Here is an 18,156-nt window from a genome sequence, read left to right as displayed (position 1 = left end):
GATGAGCTAAAGGCCGCTATCGAAGCATCCTGGGCCTCCATAAGACCTCAGCAGTGCCACAGGCTGATTGCCTCCATGCCACGCCGCATTGAAGCAGTCATTTCTGCCAAAGGATTCCCGACCAAGTATTGAGTGCATAACTGTACATGATTATTTGAAGGTTGACGTTTTTTGTATTAAAAACACTTTTCTTTTTTTGGTCGGATGAAATATGTTAATTTTGTGAGATAGGAATTTTTGGTTTTCATGAGCTGTATGCCAAAATCATCCATATTAAGACAATAAAAGACCTGAAATATTTCAGTTAGTGTGCAATGAATCTAAAATATATGAATGTTAAATTTTCATCATGACATTATGGAAAATAATTAACTTTATCACAATATGCTAATATTTTGAGAAGGACCTGTATGTAGATTATATTGAATTATAATCAATCCAACGGTTTACGTGAAGCATAAACCAAACAATAATCTTTGTAATAAGATGCCTTCTACAAATTATTCTTGTCTTGGAAAAGATAGATTTCTGAAGTGTGACAAAGTGTTATGAAGAATATTTAAAAAAGGATATTTTATCCAACTTTCACAGATTATTTTCTAAAATAGTTTTGTAAAGATAAGATAGGACAGCTCCAAATGATTGAAAAACCTTCACCCATTTTTTTTCAGTGATTTAAAACAGTGAGTGTTCTTAAAGGTCGTGTTTTTATAGAAAAGGAGCAGGTCATGGAAATGAATGCCACTGATAGTAACACCAAGCAGACACTCAAAGTTTTAAGTTAATAGTTACAAACAATATATTCTTTTGGTTGCCATGGTACCCCAAAAGCATTATTGGGTCTAATCTGAAGTGAACAGCCATTTATTACTTCCTGGACGTTTTGAGAACTGGTATTGGTTTATTTTCGGCCTTGCAGGTGTTCTTGGACTAGCACAGGAGACACATTTCAACCATCCTTACATCAGTTTAAAACGCTTTCCGATGGAAATCACCACGCTGATTTTGGCATTTTATGTGTGGCTTCCAGTTCGAGAGTTAGTTCTGCTTTCGATTTGTACTCAGAAGTTGGAACTTTTAAGCTCCACTGGGAAAGTCGGAGGTCCACAAGTTCAATTTCCAACATGGCCGCTACACGAAAAGGCAGTTTGAGTTGTCATTATTTTTGATTAGGATTTTTAACACATTAAATTAGTCGATGACATCTGAAACACATTAAACGCAGGATTAATAAGTGAAATTTGACCCAGTTGCCAAGTCCTAAACTCTAAGTCTTATGTTGAATTCAGCTACATAACGATGACAAAACATGCACACTAATGCTAATTTAGGGAGAGGCTAAGTCACAAAATCAAAGTTCTGAATTAAAATTAATCTTTTTATGGGAGGAAACTAAAATCCCAACAAAAGATTATTCCTTACACAATATGATAGCTTTATTTTAAATACATGGTTTATCTCCCCAAAAATGTTTTTTTACCTTTAGTGTGTGTCTTTGTATGTGTCCAAACCTTAAGAACAGGGTGAAAACCTTCTTTTAGTTGCTGAATTCACTTCGTACATATGACAATGCAAATGTTTTCCATATAATAATCACTTAAGCACACCATACTGTACTCCATTATTCATTCTTTATTCCAAACTTTAATCAGTCCCTCTTATTCATCAGTTTTTATCTTCACTTCAGTAAATTTGAATTAACTCAGCTGCAGTCTGTTTTCTTGTTTTGTTTTACAGGCATAACAGCAAACCGTTTATTAACAGTCGTCTATAGACAAGTTGGACATCTGTTTTTCTGTCCATCTAAACATATATAGACCAGTTATAGACCAGTTGCCTAATGAGCTGATTACTCTGTGATGCTCCATCATATGTTTTTATTAAAAATCTGCTTCTTCATCTGATTCACTGATTGGCCGACTATGATTTCTTATTACTTTCACGTCGGTTCTGATTTTGGCCAGGTTTGATTTTCTTTTAAAGGATTACAGCTCATAAATGATGTGCATTGCCAGATGTAGTAGTTTTTTAAATTTTTTATTGATGACAGTGCAGTTAAGTGGTTGAGAAAATGTCTCGTCTATTAGAACATATTAAGTTCTATTTCATACTTTGGTTTCTTGGTCTTCTTTTACAAAACAGGGGAATGCATTATTTTAATGCATAGTTCTAGTTTAAATGGGTTATCACGTCTGGATTGGATCACCAAAGAACAATTCAAAAGTCATAAAAATCTAAAGCTTGGGTGATCCTTGATTCGACTTTAAACAGACTATTTCTGTAGTATAAAGATCAGTTTTAAAACTGAGACTTCTATGTAAAGTGAAGCCATCTTTATCTTTTAATAATTTTAACGGGTGATTCAGGCTTTCATAAGCTCCGACCCTGGTTTACTGTAACTCTCTGTATGTTTGTGTTAGAACGCTTCAGCTCATCTTTTAAAAAAGCCTGAACACATCTCCCCAGTGCTCGCTTTCCTTTACTGGGTCCCTGTTTATTTTAGAATTGTTTTAAAGTTTTATTGATTACCCATAAGGCCCTGAATGGGCAGGCTTCTGTATACCTGTCTGACCTCCTGCAGCCTTATGTGTCCTCCAGATTTCTCTAGTTGTCCTGACATCCAGGCTGGTCCAAAGAGGTGATTGGACCTTTTCAGCTGTTTGTCCGAAACTGTGGAACCAGCTCTCCCTTCATATCAGACAGGTTTCAACTCTTGGTGTTTTTAAGTCTCTCTTAAAACACATTTGTACTCATTGGCTATTAATACGGCATGAGAGTTGACTTATGGTTTTATTTCGTCTTGTCATGTTTTTAATTGTTTTTAACTTTGAACTATTGTGGCCCTTTTTTGTTTTGTGTGCAGCAGTTGTTTTTGAATGTGTTTTATAAATGCATTTAATTTAATTGAAAAGTAATTGAGCCTGCACCAACAGAAGCAAGGCAAAGGGCTGGGAAAACGTCTGTGGTTTATGAGCTATTTTCTTTCCAACTAAGAGCGTGTCTGTGGATTTATAAAATCAATTCCTCACTGATACATAAATCATTTTTGCTGTCTGAAAGGCCTACCTTGGCTTAAATGATGAACATTTGTGTCTTTAAAGAAAATACCCCCTCTGCTACTGCTAATAACTAAAGTTTTTATTAAATGGGAACTAAGCATGAATCATGTCTCTGACTTCTCATCAACTTATTTTAATCTCATCCCAGAAATTCTTTATAAACAAACATCTATTATATTTATAGAGTTTTCATTGACCTTTTAGAGCTGTCAAACAAAATTAACTGTTAACTTCATACTGTGTTCGGGTATTTATTTAGCTCACATCCAGTGATGGGTGTCAAGATGCAGGCTTTTAGTCTGTTTTTTAATAACAAATTAAAACTCAACAATTCATAAACGGACCTTGTGATGTAAAGTTGTTTGTCATTGCAGTTAAGGTACCTTTTTATAAGAAATTGAGCATGACAAAACCTGATACTAATTCATGTTGTTGATGTCAAATGTACTCACCTTTTAATGTGACGTATATCCTGTGCAATTCAATTAAAAACAAACAAAAATGTGTGGGGGGAATGTAAAAAATAAAAAAACCTCATTCCATTGGAATGCATCAGTCACTCTTTTTTGGTAGGGTTGTTTCTTTAATTCTGTATATTGACTTGGGAAAATCTACTTTGCAAAACCTTTCCAAATCTCTCAGGTGTGAGGACATCATTTATCTACAGACATATCCAGGAAATCTGGCTTGGCCATTGCAAAACTTTAATTATCCTCCCATGAAACCATTATTTGGACAGTTTAGATGTATGCTTGGTCTATGTATGCTTGGTCTCACAAAGATGCAAAAAAAATAACAATCCCTTTTCAGCTTTCTAGGAGACACCTGAAGGTTTTGGGTCAAAACTGGCTGGTATTTAGGACTGCTTTGGATTTCTTCCACAATGACAAAAGCTAGCTCCATTTAAAGAAATCTAACCCCAGAACCTACCTCAAAATTTGCCCATTGTATAACAATAGCAAACTTGTAAACCAATAACAATTATAATGTCTTTAAATTATTTTTTTTAAAGTGAAACCATATACAGATACCCATAAAATTATTGCTTAAGATTTAAAACACATCAACACTGGCATTATTGATCTCTCAAGTCACAACAGTTGCTGATTATTTGCACATATTTGGGTTTCGTGCTGCATCGTCGTCAAAATGAGTGCTTCACATGGCCAAATGATGAGTTTTGTGTGATGCATTCTCCCCTGAGAGCAGCAGTGGGTGAGGTGAAGTGGCAGGCAGGCAGGAGATCAGATGGCTCTCTCCTCCGTGTAGATCCCAGAGCCCTGGCCGTCCCTCTGCTGCAGCTGCTCCTCTGCTCTCCATTTGTCGCCTCCCCTCCTGTAACTCCCACTCTGTTCCCGAGTGGAAGCCTCTACAGTCTGGCTATACTGCAAAAAAAATTTTTACTGAGCGTTCAACTTTCATGGAAACGATAAGCAATTTTAATCCTTGTTTTCTGTACTAAGGAACTATCAGTGCAGTCAGCATTGAGTCTGCTGAATCTGAGACAACATAAATACAGCGTGCAATTTCAGATGAGCTCTCATGACATCAACATGTAGTTCTACCTTTCAACATGCTGATGTTGCACTCTGAGAATGAACAGAAGGCTTGTCACAAACAATACCAGACACGTAGTGGTGTATGAAAACCGCACTACACCTCCAGTCCAGCAGGTGGCAATAAATACAATTTTTATTTTTTTGGCTGCAGTTTCAGCGTACACCCCATCATTCCATGTTGCCAACTCAAATTCCTGCTGATTGTCTTCATCAGCAAAAACGTTCAAAAGAGCCTGGACCACATTGTCTGTCTGCTTGTCGTATGGCGTCTTCCTTTGGTCCATTCTCGATCACAAAAAGTCTGCTTAAATATGAATCTTGTATAAAGTAGAATAAAACAACAACCACACGCAGGTCTAAAATATGAAGTCAGAACACTGCAAGAAAGTGTGGACCAATCATCATTGCTCAGCACGTAACCCCGACCCTCAATAATCCGATCTAAAAGTCTGAAAGGCCTCCCATTGGTCCCCCAGACCAGGACTTTTTATCTGGGAAAGTGTGGACACAGGAAATTGAAGTTTTTCGGGTAATCTTTTATTTTTATCAAATTGGACTGGACTTTTTTTGGTTAGAGGCCTTAATCAGATTGACTTTGTTGGAGAAAAGTCCACAAGTGTACATGTTGTTATTATGTACAGATATATATTTCCGTAGTTGTTGTCATGACTCAGATGTAATGTCAAATCTCTCTTCGATCCTGCTTTTATCGCCGAAACTTAGCTCCGTTGTCTCCTGTCCTGAACTTGAAATTGCAGTTCATGCTTTGGTTTTGTCACGTCTGGATAAATTTTATGCACTGTACACATGTCTATCCAAAACATACTAGACTGGTTGCAGATTGCTTAGAATGCTACCAGGTTTCTGACAGAATCATCCAAATTATCACATGTGATAATTCCAGATGCTTCAAAAACAAGCTGTGAGAACTTCCAAACCAGAACTTCAAGAACAGAATGATGCTGTTATGTTCTTGCAGCCCTGGGAGAGAGAACACATTTCCTCACCTCTTGCAGAGTGTGTATTGGCCTTCAGTTCAATAAATAAAAAGTTTCAAACTGCTGGAACTGACTGGAATGCATAATTGTGACAGAGGCAGCAACGACATCCATGTACATTAGGAGAACTTCTTCACCCTAATCAGGGGAAAATCACTGAAAACCTTAAAGTTACAGTTCTGCTTTCACTGTAAAGATAATTTAAGAATAGAGAAAATGTCAAATAGAAGATAGATTCAGGTAAATAAGGAATTTCTTGTAAAATTTTGACAAACATCTGGTGACACATCTGTTCCCTCCATGTCAACATCCCAGGTGTCCAAAGCAGCTGCAGACCTGATGGCGTACTGTGACGCCCATACACGCGAGGACCCCCTCATCGTGCCCGTCCCCGCCTCCGAGAACCCCTTCCGGGAGAAGAAGTTCTTCTGCACCATCCTCTGATGTGTCCCCGCCAGAGCCGTTACGATTGCAGGCATGGCGTTGCCTGGCTTCTCTGTCTTCACCACACCTGAAGCTACTGGCCATCAAAGGCGTTGAGTTGAGTTTTCCCTGGTGGACACTCTGTTGTTGCTCGTCAGCTCTGTCTTAGTGGCTGAGGGTTTTGGGGGAGTCAGCCACCGAACTGGCAACCCAGTGAGCGTTACCATGTCTTATTAAATAGGTTTGTTATTGCTTTGTTGTTAGAGAACAGCCTTGCTCAGTGCTTAATGAGATGAAAGATGTTTATCCTTTTTCTTTCTGAATTTTCTTGTGCTAGATCATAACTTGCCTCAGGAAACAGAAAACTTGCCCAGTGTTAAAACTTTTAAAACATGTTTCCCTTTTTACTGTATTCAGTTTAAATTTTCGTCTTTGTAACATTTTGAACATAACCAGTGGTGCTGTTTCATTTTGTACCAACATTGGCTCAAATTCCTTAAAATTTTCCAGTAGAGTCACTGAAAATGTAATTTATTTTTTTGCGCTTCAGTGTAGAAATGTTGACTCAAGTTGGACAAATGCAACTTCAAACCTGACTTAGACTCACACTCTAAAGACTCGTGACTTGACTTGGACTCGTGGTCTGGGACTCAAGTCTAAATTGGGAATCTTGATCCCATGTAATCAAGGGTGAAAGCAAGCTGATCTGTAAACTGCAGACTGCACATGATACACTGCATATGCATGTTTTCTTGTGAAAGCAGTCGCTTGATTAATTAGCAATCGCAGACCATCAGCTATTATTCAAGTTAGTTCGATGTTCATTATAATGACCACATGGATGTCTTTACAAATGAACACTTTTCTAAATAACTTTAGCTCATTTAAGAGTAAAATAGACTAAACTTACCTCCAACATTCTCTCACTGTTAAGCTAGCTGTGCCACTACAAAACACTTTGTGCTTATCAAAATAAAAGCACTTCCTTTTTTCATTCAGAAATTCGACATACTTTTTCAAATCTACTTACTACACCATGCCTCGCGCATTGTGTTCTAATGTATAGCGTACATGGGAGAATATTTTACATTTTACAAGATTGCTACAAGATAAAAAAAGTTAAAGGTAAATTTGGCCTAAGGACAAACAGTGCAGAATTTCAGTTCCTTACTTACAGCTATGCAATGACTTAGAAAGATTACACAGAATGTGTTTGATAAGAAATTTCAGTCATTAGGGACTTGAGGGCTGACTTGATGCAGATTCACGCTGTAAGGACTCAAAAACCTGATTTTACCTTGCACACTTAAGACTTGAGACTTGACTTGGACTCACACTCTAAAGACTAGAAACCTGACTTGGACTCATGCTGTGAAGACTTGAGACCTGATTTAGAGTAAGACTTGACTTAAACTCACAACCTAAAGCCTTGAGAAATGATTTAAACTAGTGTCTAAATAGTTTTGGCTTGGCTGATGACTAGAGACTTTGCTTTTACTCGCTCTTCACACCAGTCAGGATCTGCAAAAACACAGACAATGAAATCTGAGACTTGATTTACAATTACACTCTGAAGACTTAAGACATTATTTAAATTTAGACCCTAAAGATTTGAAACATAACTTAGACATGCACTCAAAAGACTAGAAAGAGTTGTGGTCTTTGACTTGAGTCTCTAAAAATCTTTAACCCATAAAATCAGAAGATAACTACACACAGCTGCTCTGACAGGCACTTATATCTCTATTATAAGCCGGTGACATTCACTGACCATGAGCTGTTAATATTTGAGAACAGTCAGATCATGTGTGCTGTAATGTCACAACTGAACACTGTATTACACAGCATTGCAGTGTTATAGGCTCACTAGATGACATGTACCTGATGAAAAAATGACTTCGGACTTGACTTCTGTAATTCACCCAAGTCAGGATCTGCTGTAAACACAAAGAAACGCTTTCCTTCTTCTTCAAGGTTATGACGACAAACAATGTAAGAGACACAAATTATTCATTAATCTGTCTTTTGCTTTGGTGTTGTTTGATTTTCCTTTAATTTACAGTATTGCCTTTAAATAAGAGACCTTATGAGTTCACGTTGCTCCGAACTGAAGTATTATCTTTCAATTAGCAGGATGAGTTTTCTGGGCCTGTTTCCTGAGCCTGTTTCTTTTTTGCCTGTCATATAGAGTGAATGGCACAGCCTTTGACATTAATGCCGGACCAGAGGCCTGCATGTTTCTCCACTCTTCTTTTTGACAGCTTCCTCTCTTTCCGAGGCACTGTCGGTCTTTTAGAGTGTACAGTAAGTTACAGTGCCAATTTCTGTGAGAGCAGCGTGATTCTCACCCTGCAGGCCCTCCAGTCCTTCCTTTCCCTTTTGTTCATTTCGGCAGAAAAAGCACACTGTCGAAACATTTCCTTTACATGGTAGTTGAATAGCATTTGCTAATTTTTACAATAACTTGTCATGATTGTTATTAATATTGTTATTATCAGTAGTAATATTGAATATTTGTTGCACAGCACTGACAGCTACATGACGTGTAGTGCTACTATAAGCTTGTATGAAGAAAAAAGTGTTTATAAATCATTGCAAATATTGATACTATCTCTGTATTTTTTAAGAACAACAGTAAGGGTTATTTACACAATATGATCCCTTTAGTGGTTCAGGCCTTTTTTGTCTCATTTCTGTAAAATAGAGAGAAATTTCCTGCCTCCCGTTACTTGTCTTATCACGAAATAATAATTTCACTCCTGACGCAGGTTGTCATCAGAACAAATGTTTTTTTTGTTTTTTTTCTTCAAAACAAGATGGTGCCAAATCTACAACAAGAACTAAAACAAAATTATTATTGAATTATGATTTGTTTCAATCTACAACAGGGAGGAGAGTTTTGATGTTAAATATTGCATTGTCATTGACAGTGCCAGATGCAATTATTGGCGCCCCTGGTAAAGAAATGAAAAAACAAAAGCTTTAAAATAAATGAATCTTTCACAGCGGAGGCATAATCTCATACTCTATGCTGCCTTCTCTTCAGTTCATCCTGCAGGATTTTTATTGGATTCAGGATACATGATCATAAAAGGAGGTGAACAAATTCTGTGTTGATTTGTCCAAATGTTTTGGATCATTATTCCATGAAACACCCAAATTATGAACCATTTTTTACATTTCCTTGTATATTGAGGAGCCCATGATGCCATGAACTCTCACAAGGTTTTTTAGGGGCCTTGATATGGAAACAGGCCCACAGCATTACAGAACCTCAACTATACTTAACAGTGGGTATCAGGAACTTGTCTTATTTTTCTAAACACAAACTTTAGGAAAAAACCTCAACTGTAGCCTCATCTGACAAAACCACATGGCTCCAGTTAAATTCCCAGAAGCATTTTGAAACTTCCGCATGTTTACATTTGTGATGGTAGGACCAGAGGCCTCCTAAAAAAACAGCCGGATTATAGATAGTCTGTACTGGTTCTTTTGAAGACTTGCTGGCCCTAAGAGGCCACTCTTTGCGACACATTTGCCTCACTTAAGTAGCGTGTTTTCTTGTCTTTCCCATTTTGAAGAGTGGCAAAGAGGAAACGCAGTTTCTTTTTGTCACATCCTATTTATACCCAAGTGAAACAGACATTCCTAGAAAATCAGATGTACTTGGAAAAGTAAAGTATGAACAAAAAAGATGATTCAATTACCTTTGTTGTCTGGAAATTATTCAGTGTATAAGTAGTTGTTTTTTAAAATGGGATTTTTCCACCATTGACACTTATATACTTAAATCAAAGGGCTGTATTTTTCTAAAATTGTCGGTGTGAGATTATGCTGGCGCAATATGAGATGAATTTATTTTAAGGCTCTTTACACATCTTTACCAGCAGTGCCAATAAATATGGCTGGCACTGTACTCTGCACAGAATGAGCTCACTGGAGACTGGATATGTCAATAAAGCGTGCCACTGTGTGAATGGTAATATGGAGAAAAAAGCATTTAAACAGAAGGCTTTGTAAACCCTTTGAAGAATCAAATGAATTAAAGGAAAACGGTAACCCATTTGTGTCTCTCTGCTTCATGTCTCTTCTCTTTGAGGTTTCCAACCAGTGTCTCATCACACTGAGAGCATAAAAGGCCAAATGGTTGAGTCTCACAGAGGAAACATGCTGCTGTTGCGTGCAATAGAGACCTCCTGTGGCTGAGATGAGCCACTGGCCATCTGACTGCACTCTACATCTGTTGTGACACGTAAAAAAACATGATTCATTTCGACCTCAGTTAGTTTTCCCTATAAAGAGCACACTGAGGAGAAAACAATGCATGCAGAGCCTTTGTTTGCTTGGAGGGTAGACAGATTAATACCTTTTTGTTAATATATAGATGTTTTGCTGTTCTTCTTGTGTCCATTCTTTCACACCCTCAACTGGGAATAGAATAAAGTTACCAGTTTCAACTAGATTACCAATACTTGGTTGAGGCTCCTTTTGAATAAATTACTGCATCAATGCAGTGTAACACGGAAGTGATCGGCCCATGGCACTGCTGGGGTATTAATATAGCCCAGCGTTCTCTAATAGCAACCTCCAGCTTGCCTGCATTGCTGGGGTCTGGTGCCTCTCATCCCAATCTTGATAATACTCCATAGATTCTCTGTGGGGTTTGGGTCAGGAGAGTTTGCTGGTCATCAAGCACAGCAATACCATGGTCATCAAACTATACCAGTACCATGGTAATGTTACATATGGTAGTGTTGACAAGTACCAAGTCCTGTTGGAAAAATAAATCAGCATCTGTATAAAGCTTATCATCAGAGGGAAGCATGAAGTACTCTAAAATTTCCTTCCAGACTTCAGAAAACACAGCTAACCAACATCAGCAGATGACATGGCACTAACGCTGCACAGTATAGCGCGAATATATCGAAAGAGAGGACAGAAGAAAATAGGCATATATCGCGTCTTAAATAGTCATCACAATATTTACCAATATCATTACTGTTGCAAGATTTTGTGATATTGTGCAGTCTTACATGGCACCCCAAACATCACTGACTGTGGAAACATTGCACTTCAAACAGCTTGGATTCTGTGCCTCTTCAGACTCTGGGACCTTGATCTTCAAATTATATGCAAAATCTACTTTCACCTGAAAGGAGAACTTCAGACAACTGAGCAACAGTCCAGTCCTTTTTCTCCTTAGCCCAGGTAAGATGCTTCTGACATTGTCTCTGGTTCAGGAGTGGCTTGACACAAAGTAGTTGTGGCCCATGTCCAGGATACATCTGTGTGTGATGGCTCTCTCTTGAAACTCTGATTCCAGCTGCAGTTCATAGTTTGTAAATCTCCCCTAAACTCTTTAATGAGCTTTGCTTCACAATCCTCTTAAAGCTGTAGTTTTCCCTGTTGTTTGTGCATCCTTTTTTCTTTCCACTCAACTTTACATTAATGTGCTTGGATACAGCACCTATTGTAGCTTACTTTCTTTGTGGAGGGTGTCAATGACCACAATATCAATATCATATTTCTGTATCAAAAATAATTTTTATTGGTATAATGTAATATATAATGGTTTTGTTTTTATTAGCTGTAAGCCATGATCATGAAAATCAACAGATATAAACAGTTTTCTTCAGTTGAACTGACATACTTAAATAAATTAACTTTTCAACTGTATTCTAGTTTACATCACAGCAAAACAAGAAAAAAATGTTACTGGATGATGTAAAGGATTACATTTGATGAAAACAGGTAATGGCATGTGAGGATTTTTGTATCATGATGTAAACCCTGTCATCTCATTGATTTCTCTCCTCTAATCCTTAAGGATCAGGATATGGATGAAAACACAAGCAGCTACGAAGGAGGTTCCTGAGGTCTTGGGACTAGCTGTGCTGTGGAGTGTCATCCATATATTTCTTTTAAATAAAAGGCTGCGCAAATACATTTTCTCTGTCAGAGTCTGACAATGAATGATGAGGTTCTGAATGAATACACTGTGTTCTGCGTGCAGCTGCTCACCGTTAGTAATATCTGATCAATCCATACTCACACAGTTGTGATGAAAGGGTATTTGGGTTTTGTTTCTCCAAACCAAAACTAATGTTGGTTGTTGGATGATCCAAACTGAAAGAAAAATACTCATGAATATTAGATTCAGACGACTAATTTACCTCAAAGTGCAATGCCACCTTTTTTTTTTGTAGCCCACTGTGTCCCCAGACTGTTGGTTTTCCGAAACAGGGTTGAAATATATATCCTGTGTACCCAAAATAAATGACGAATTCAAGAAATAGACTTGGTATTATGGGGAACCTGAGTCTCAGCTGGAACTTGAATGAATAAAGAGAAATTTATAGAGAATGCAGCACATCCTGGATGCTCAGAAACTGCAAAGGAGAAAACACACACAAGCTGGAACAGTCATAAGACCTCAGTGCATGCATATGGTGCAGCTTATGAATAAACAGTGAAGTGAAAGTAAAAGACAAAGGGGACAAAGGTTGATTGCCAAACCAGTGTGGGGTGAAATCCTGACTGCAATCCAAAAAACAACTGTGTGCTGTAAAGAGGGAAATAAATCACTGTACTGATTAGATCTATGAATATAAATCCAGAAAACTGAAATTCTCTCCAGAATTATTGGTACCGCTGGGAAAGATGTGTAAAGAGCAAAAAAGATTATTTCTTATTGCAATAGAATAATCTCTCACTGAAGATGTAGAAAACCTCCACCTTGAATATTAATATAGAAAAACAAATCCCATGTTAACAAAAAGTGTTATTTTCTTCTTTCTTTTTTTCTTTTTTTTTTTTACAAAAACACTAGTTTCAAACTAATTCTCATCCTTAACAATTACTAATAAAAATAGAACAAAAACTTCAGTAACAATTTCAAATGTATATGTTTTTTAAGCTGATCAGAGTGTCTAGGAACATAGTAATCTTTTTCTCTGGGGGTATAAATTGGACATGACACAGACGCCTATTTTCATAGCCAAGCTTCAAAATTGGAAAGACATGAGAACATACCATTCAGCTAAGGCAGATGTATATTGATCTTCATAAGTCAGAAAATGGCTGCAAGAAAATATCTTGCCTAAATGTTCACATTTGGAATTTAAAACTGACAAGGAAACTGTGACAAACAAGGCCTGACACACAGTGAGCAGGATTGTAAAGGAGGTTAAAAAAAGTCTCTAAAGCTCACTGTTAGACAATGAGGAGGTTTTATTGACATCACTGAAGTCGCAGCCTCACTTCCAGTTCGCCATCTTGGGTGTCTCCATATCGCTTCATGTTTTTCACAACACAAAAATTCACAAGTTCAATATTGCCTTTTATTGGATAATTACATAAGTTTTATTAGTAGATAATACATTTACAGTGTAACAGTAAAGGTAAGTTGCAGCCTACATCTAGCCTTTAAGATAATTTATAAGATGCCATGATGGTGATATTAAGTAAAACAGCTTGCAGACAAAATTTTGAGGATGAAGTAAAGCTTTTGTTTGCATGTTTCCCCTAATCATAATATTTTAGATATTGTCCAATTGTTAACATTGTATTGCTATATTTTATGCTTTGTTTTGTCCTGTTTAATTTATGAAACCCTCGCCCCACTAGTTAGTGCTGCCCTGGGCAACTGCTCATGTTGGTCACCTGGTAGGTCTGCTGCAGATATTTGTGTTGCCCAATATTGTTCCCCTTCGATAAAACAAAGAGGAGACTTTATTGAATCACTGGATGTTGCCTGTTAGAGGATGAAAAGATATATCATATATTTTATGTCAGTCTCTTCCAAAGTACATGTAAACTGCAGTGCATTGACTCAGAATCAGCCTTATTAGTCAAGATAGTGTGCACAAACAAGGAATTTGATGTCTCAAGGGCTCACAGCACTGAATACGTTAGATATTTATACCCACATGACAAATTCATAATTTTAGAGGTTATAAAGTAAAGGATAAAATGAACAGTATACACTGTACATGTACATGTATGTACAGCCAATTTTTATTTTGTTTTGCTCAACCATTATTGAAGAAGTAATTTGGCCAAGAATGCTCCTTGGAAAAAGAGAAAATAAACAAAGACTATATATAACACTGGTATAAAGCAGTAAATTCTAAAAATCAGTCTCCCTTAAATCAGCAGGCATCAAAATGATATTTCTTCATCACCTTTTCTACACGGATCTCTCTTTTCGTCAACAAGCAGGGGTTTGCTGAATAGAATTGTGAACAATCATGTTGTGAGGTTTCATTTTCTGATAATTGCTATCCAGACACCTTTAAGTGAGCCTCAATAGACAACAGTTCAATAGGCACCCTAAAACCAAAAGAACAACTGAGCTTTATTTATCTTCTATTAGGATTAAAAGCTCTTCAGGGCTAATGGAAAGCAAGGATGTGTAAAGAGCAAAAAAGATTATTTCTTATTCCAATAGAATAATCCCTCACTGAAGATGTAGAAAACCTCCACCTTGAATGTGAATATTGATATAGAAAAAAAATCCCATGTTAACAAAAAATGTTATTTTCTTCTTCTTTCTTTTTTTTTTTTTTTTTTTTTTTTTTACAAAAAACACTAGTTTCAAACTAATTCTCATCCTTAACAATTACTAATAAAAATAGAACAAACACTTCAGTAACAATTTCAAATGTATATATTTTTTAAGCTGATCAGAGTGTCTAGGAACATAGTAATCTTTTTCTCCTATTTTCATAGCCAAGCTTCAAAATTGGAAAGAGGAGAACATACCATTCAGCTAAGGCAGATGTATATTGATCTTCATAAGTCAGAAAATGGCTGCAAGAAAATATCTTGCCTAAATGTTCACATTTGGAATTTAAAACTGACAAGGAAACTGTGACAAACAAGGCCTGACACTGATTCGAACTTGTTTTGCCGACACACACACAGTGAGCAGAATTGTAAGGGAGGTTAAAAAAAAGTCTCTAAAGCTCTCTGTTAGACAATGGGGAGGTTTTATTGACATCACTGAAGTCGCAGCCTCACTTCCAGTCCGCCATCTTGGGTGTCTCCATATCGCTTCATGTTTTTCACAACACTGCATACTTTTGCGACCATGGATAAGTATCTAGAGGTTACAGCCTCCTGATAAGGCCATGTACCTCAAGAAAATTGCAATTATTAGGATTAAAAGCTCTTCAGTTAATGTTATCCAAAGATGTCCCTTTTCCACTAATAAAACTTAATTCCTACATTAAGCAGGTGAAGTATAAGGATTTCAGTGATTTGGAGGCACACTCTTAAGAATCAGCATCATTACATACAAGTGGAGCGACTTTACCTGCTGTTTGAAAGATTGTTTACAAAGGTACGCAGCCATCCTCTCTATCCTCTGATCACCATAACATGGGACACCGTCAACATCATTATCTGCAAAGTAGTATATAAGAAGGATAGAAAGGATGTTTTCTATACACAACAGTAAGAAGGAACATAAAGTATGACTAATTTAATTTGGGTGGAAGGGTCAGATTGGCATTATGTCTGTCAAGCAACCAAGTTACACAACATTAAGCTCAGCGCCCACTCTATGTCCTCAATTTATTAACAGCAGGGGTGAAAACAACAACACACACACACTTAATCAATATACTCACATTAAAAGTTTGTTTTTTTGTTTTTTTTAAAAAGACTTTGTGTATGAGATTAGGCTGCTATGATAAGAGACTGTTGGCAAACCAAAGGAGTCAGTCAGGAGGAGCCAATAAATGTGGATGGTGCTGAATAAATTGCAAAGAGAACAGGAGGGTTATTCTGGTAAAGATGGCTATTTAATATAAACAATCTTTCCTGGAAAAATAATTATGTGCATAAAATAAGGTAATTTAAAAAATACATTTAAATTCATTCTAATTTATCTACAGCTGTATATTATTTTGCAGCAGTTGCTGATTGATTTTACCTTATAATATTATTATTCTTAACTAGAAAAGGTGTTAGTTTTTTTTTATTTATTTGCCATTATGCAACACTGAATCTTATTGAAATCAGTACAAATAAAATCTACAGCAGCAAGGCCATTTTTAAGGCTGCGCTCGCCCATCCTTTCGATGAAAAACATTAATGCTTGCAGAGTCAGAGGAAATCATCCTTCTGCATCCATCTCCATGCACAATGGATTCTACTTAAATGATTTATGTGTTGCTCTGACAGAAAGGTTTGATAAAGTTCTTTACTAAGCAAACCTAAATCTAAAACCTGTCACCGTGGGTTTCTCAAAGATTAAAATGATTCATATGCTAATTTTGTAATCTGATCGCAATGTTTTTCTGTTTTCATTAGATATTCACAGAGCAAAAGAAGGCAGACTGAATTAAGGAAGAAGAAAGTAAAGTTTTTATGCAACAAACAATAAATCCAATTATAGTGTTTTGTAATATAGGATATCAGGTTATCTATTAACTGTTATTTTCAAGAAAATTATGTGCTAGTAATAATAAAAAAGGAACAATAATAATAATAGTAATAATTATAGTTTTAGTCAGACTTTATGTCATTGTACTGAGACTGTCTGATAGCTTCACAGCCTCTGACATTGATTTTGTTTGTGTCCTCACACTAGTAAATCTTAGTGCTGAACCTGTGGTCCACAATTTTTTTTAACATGGTGTTCAACATCTAATTAGGTTTAAGCATTCTGCTTTTTTTTAAAGCATATCTGTCCAATAGATTTCAGTTTATTTCCATAAATTAAGCTAAGTGGATTCTGGTGTTCCTGGTTTTGCATCAGGACCATTTATGTTTTAATTTGCTCTATCTTTATTTCTACTTTATGTCTGCAATACTGTTAGGAAAAAGGACATGCTTATGAAATCAAGTATTACTTTTGCTTTACCCGACAGCTTCAACCTGGTTGCTTGCATTTCTTTTGACCAGGGCACAAGTCTGGAAATATTTTAAAACTCAGATGCACAATTTCTCAAAGTGACACAGAAAAACTGATTCATGCTTTTATCATGTACTTTTTTGCTTATTTTCATTCCATTTTAATTTGGTGTCTGAAAGATCCTTTAGGAATTTTACAGCTGATCCTAAACACTGCAGGTAGAGTGCTGACGGGTGTTACTAAGAAAGCTAAAATAACTCTTGTTTTGACCTACTTACATTAGCTTCCTGCACATTTTAATTTTTATTACTCAAAAAGGCTTCATTATAAATATGCTGGAACTTTAGTTGTTCTTGGAGTTTCCATCTTATAGTGGTACATAGAGATTTGGGTGCAGAACATATACAGCTACTGCAGCCTGTTCTGATCCTTTTTTTGTTTTGTTTTTATTTGGCTAGCCAGGTATTTTATTTTAATCTAACTAGCTGGAAGACTAGCTAGCCAGGTCATTCTATTTTGGTCCATTTCCAGTTGTTCCTAGTATTTTCAGAGAAGAAAGCACAGCATTTAGTTTTTTAAGCCACTTTCTCTTGTAACCAGCTTCTAAAATTAGTTGCAGAGCACCAACCTATTTTACTTTACTTTATGTTAAGCTTAGCTAACGTAACTAACAAACAAGGAGTTTGACTATGGCTTCAAGCGCTCACGGCATACAAACATTAATTGTAAATATATAAATTTTAGAGGAAATAAAATTAAGGATAAAAGGCAATTAAAAATGTGGTCATTTATTTAATAATATTTATCTAATTTATCTGGTAATTAAAAATCTTGTTCTTAGGTTTCCAGCAGCAGATGGGAAAGCAGAGCTTTTAGATTTTAGGTGCATCCTCTCTGTATTTAGAGCAAATTTTTGAAATATTTTTGAACGCATATTTATGAAGTTGTTGTGACTGTCATTGATAAACCTGTTTGATGCTTGATTTTCCCTTTGTCTCAACCTAGCTATCTAGCTATAAGCACACATTTTATTTCCTTTTGCCTTTCTTTTTATATTCTGTTTTGTTCTTATATATTTTACTTTAATTTAGATTACTAGTTATTTTGGATGTTTAGATTAATGGGTTAATTTTCATTTTTATATGAATAATAGTGTTAGTTACCTAGCTATACGCTACGACAACCTGGAACACCACTTCCCAGAGTGCAACACGGAAGAACTCGTCGCCTCCCATTGGTCCGGCTCCCTGAGCAGC

General features: G+C 36.4%; 1 protein-coding gene and 1 long non-coding RNA gene across 5 annotated transcripts in view; one reads left to right on the top strand and one right to left on the bottom strand.

The window, feature by feature from the left end:
- Window positions 1-10,102, top strand: part of LOC124859567 (guanine nucleotide-binding protein G(I)/G(S)/G(O) subunit gamma-4) — a 28,649-nt gene extending 18,547 nt beyond the window's left edge. For all 4 annotated transcript variants that reach the window (XM_047352450.1, XM_047352446.1, XM_047352448.1 and 1 more), the window contains exon 3: window positions 5,932-10,102. In XM_047352450.1, coding sequence (XP_047208406.1) covers window positions 5,932-6,060 — 129 coding nt within the window. In that variant the 3' untranslated portion in view covers window positions 6,061-10,102. The remainder of the gene's footprint in view (window positions 1-5,931) is intronic.
- Window positions 3,693-18,156, bottom strand: LOC124859568. The gene is made up of 3 exons (XR_007036142.1): window positions 18,064-18,156; window positions 15,356-15,444; window positions 3,693-4,444 (listed from the first exon to the last, which is right to left on the bottom strand). It is a non-coding gene; the product is annotated as an uncharacterized LOC124859568 (long non-coding RNA).

This window comes from Girardinichthys multiradiatus, chromosome 22 (genome assembly GCF_021462225.1).
Source record: "Girardinichthys multiradiatus isolate DD_20200921_A chromosome 22, DD_fGirMul_XY1, whole genome shotgun sequence".
NCBI classification, from domain to species: domain Eukaryota; kingdom Metazoa; phylum Chordata; class Actinopteri; order Cyprinodontiformes; family Goodeidae; genus Girardinichthys; species Girardinichthys multiradiatus.
Note: the sequence above shows the minus strand (reverse complement) of the source record. Positions and strands in the feature narration are given on the sequence as shown.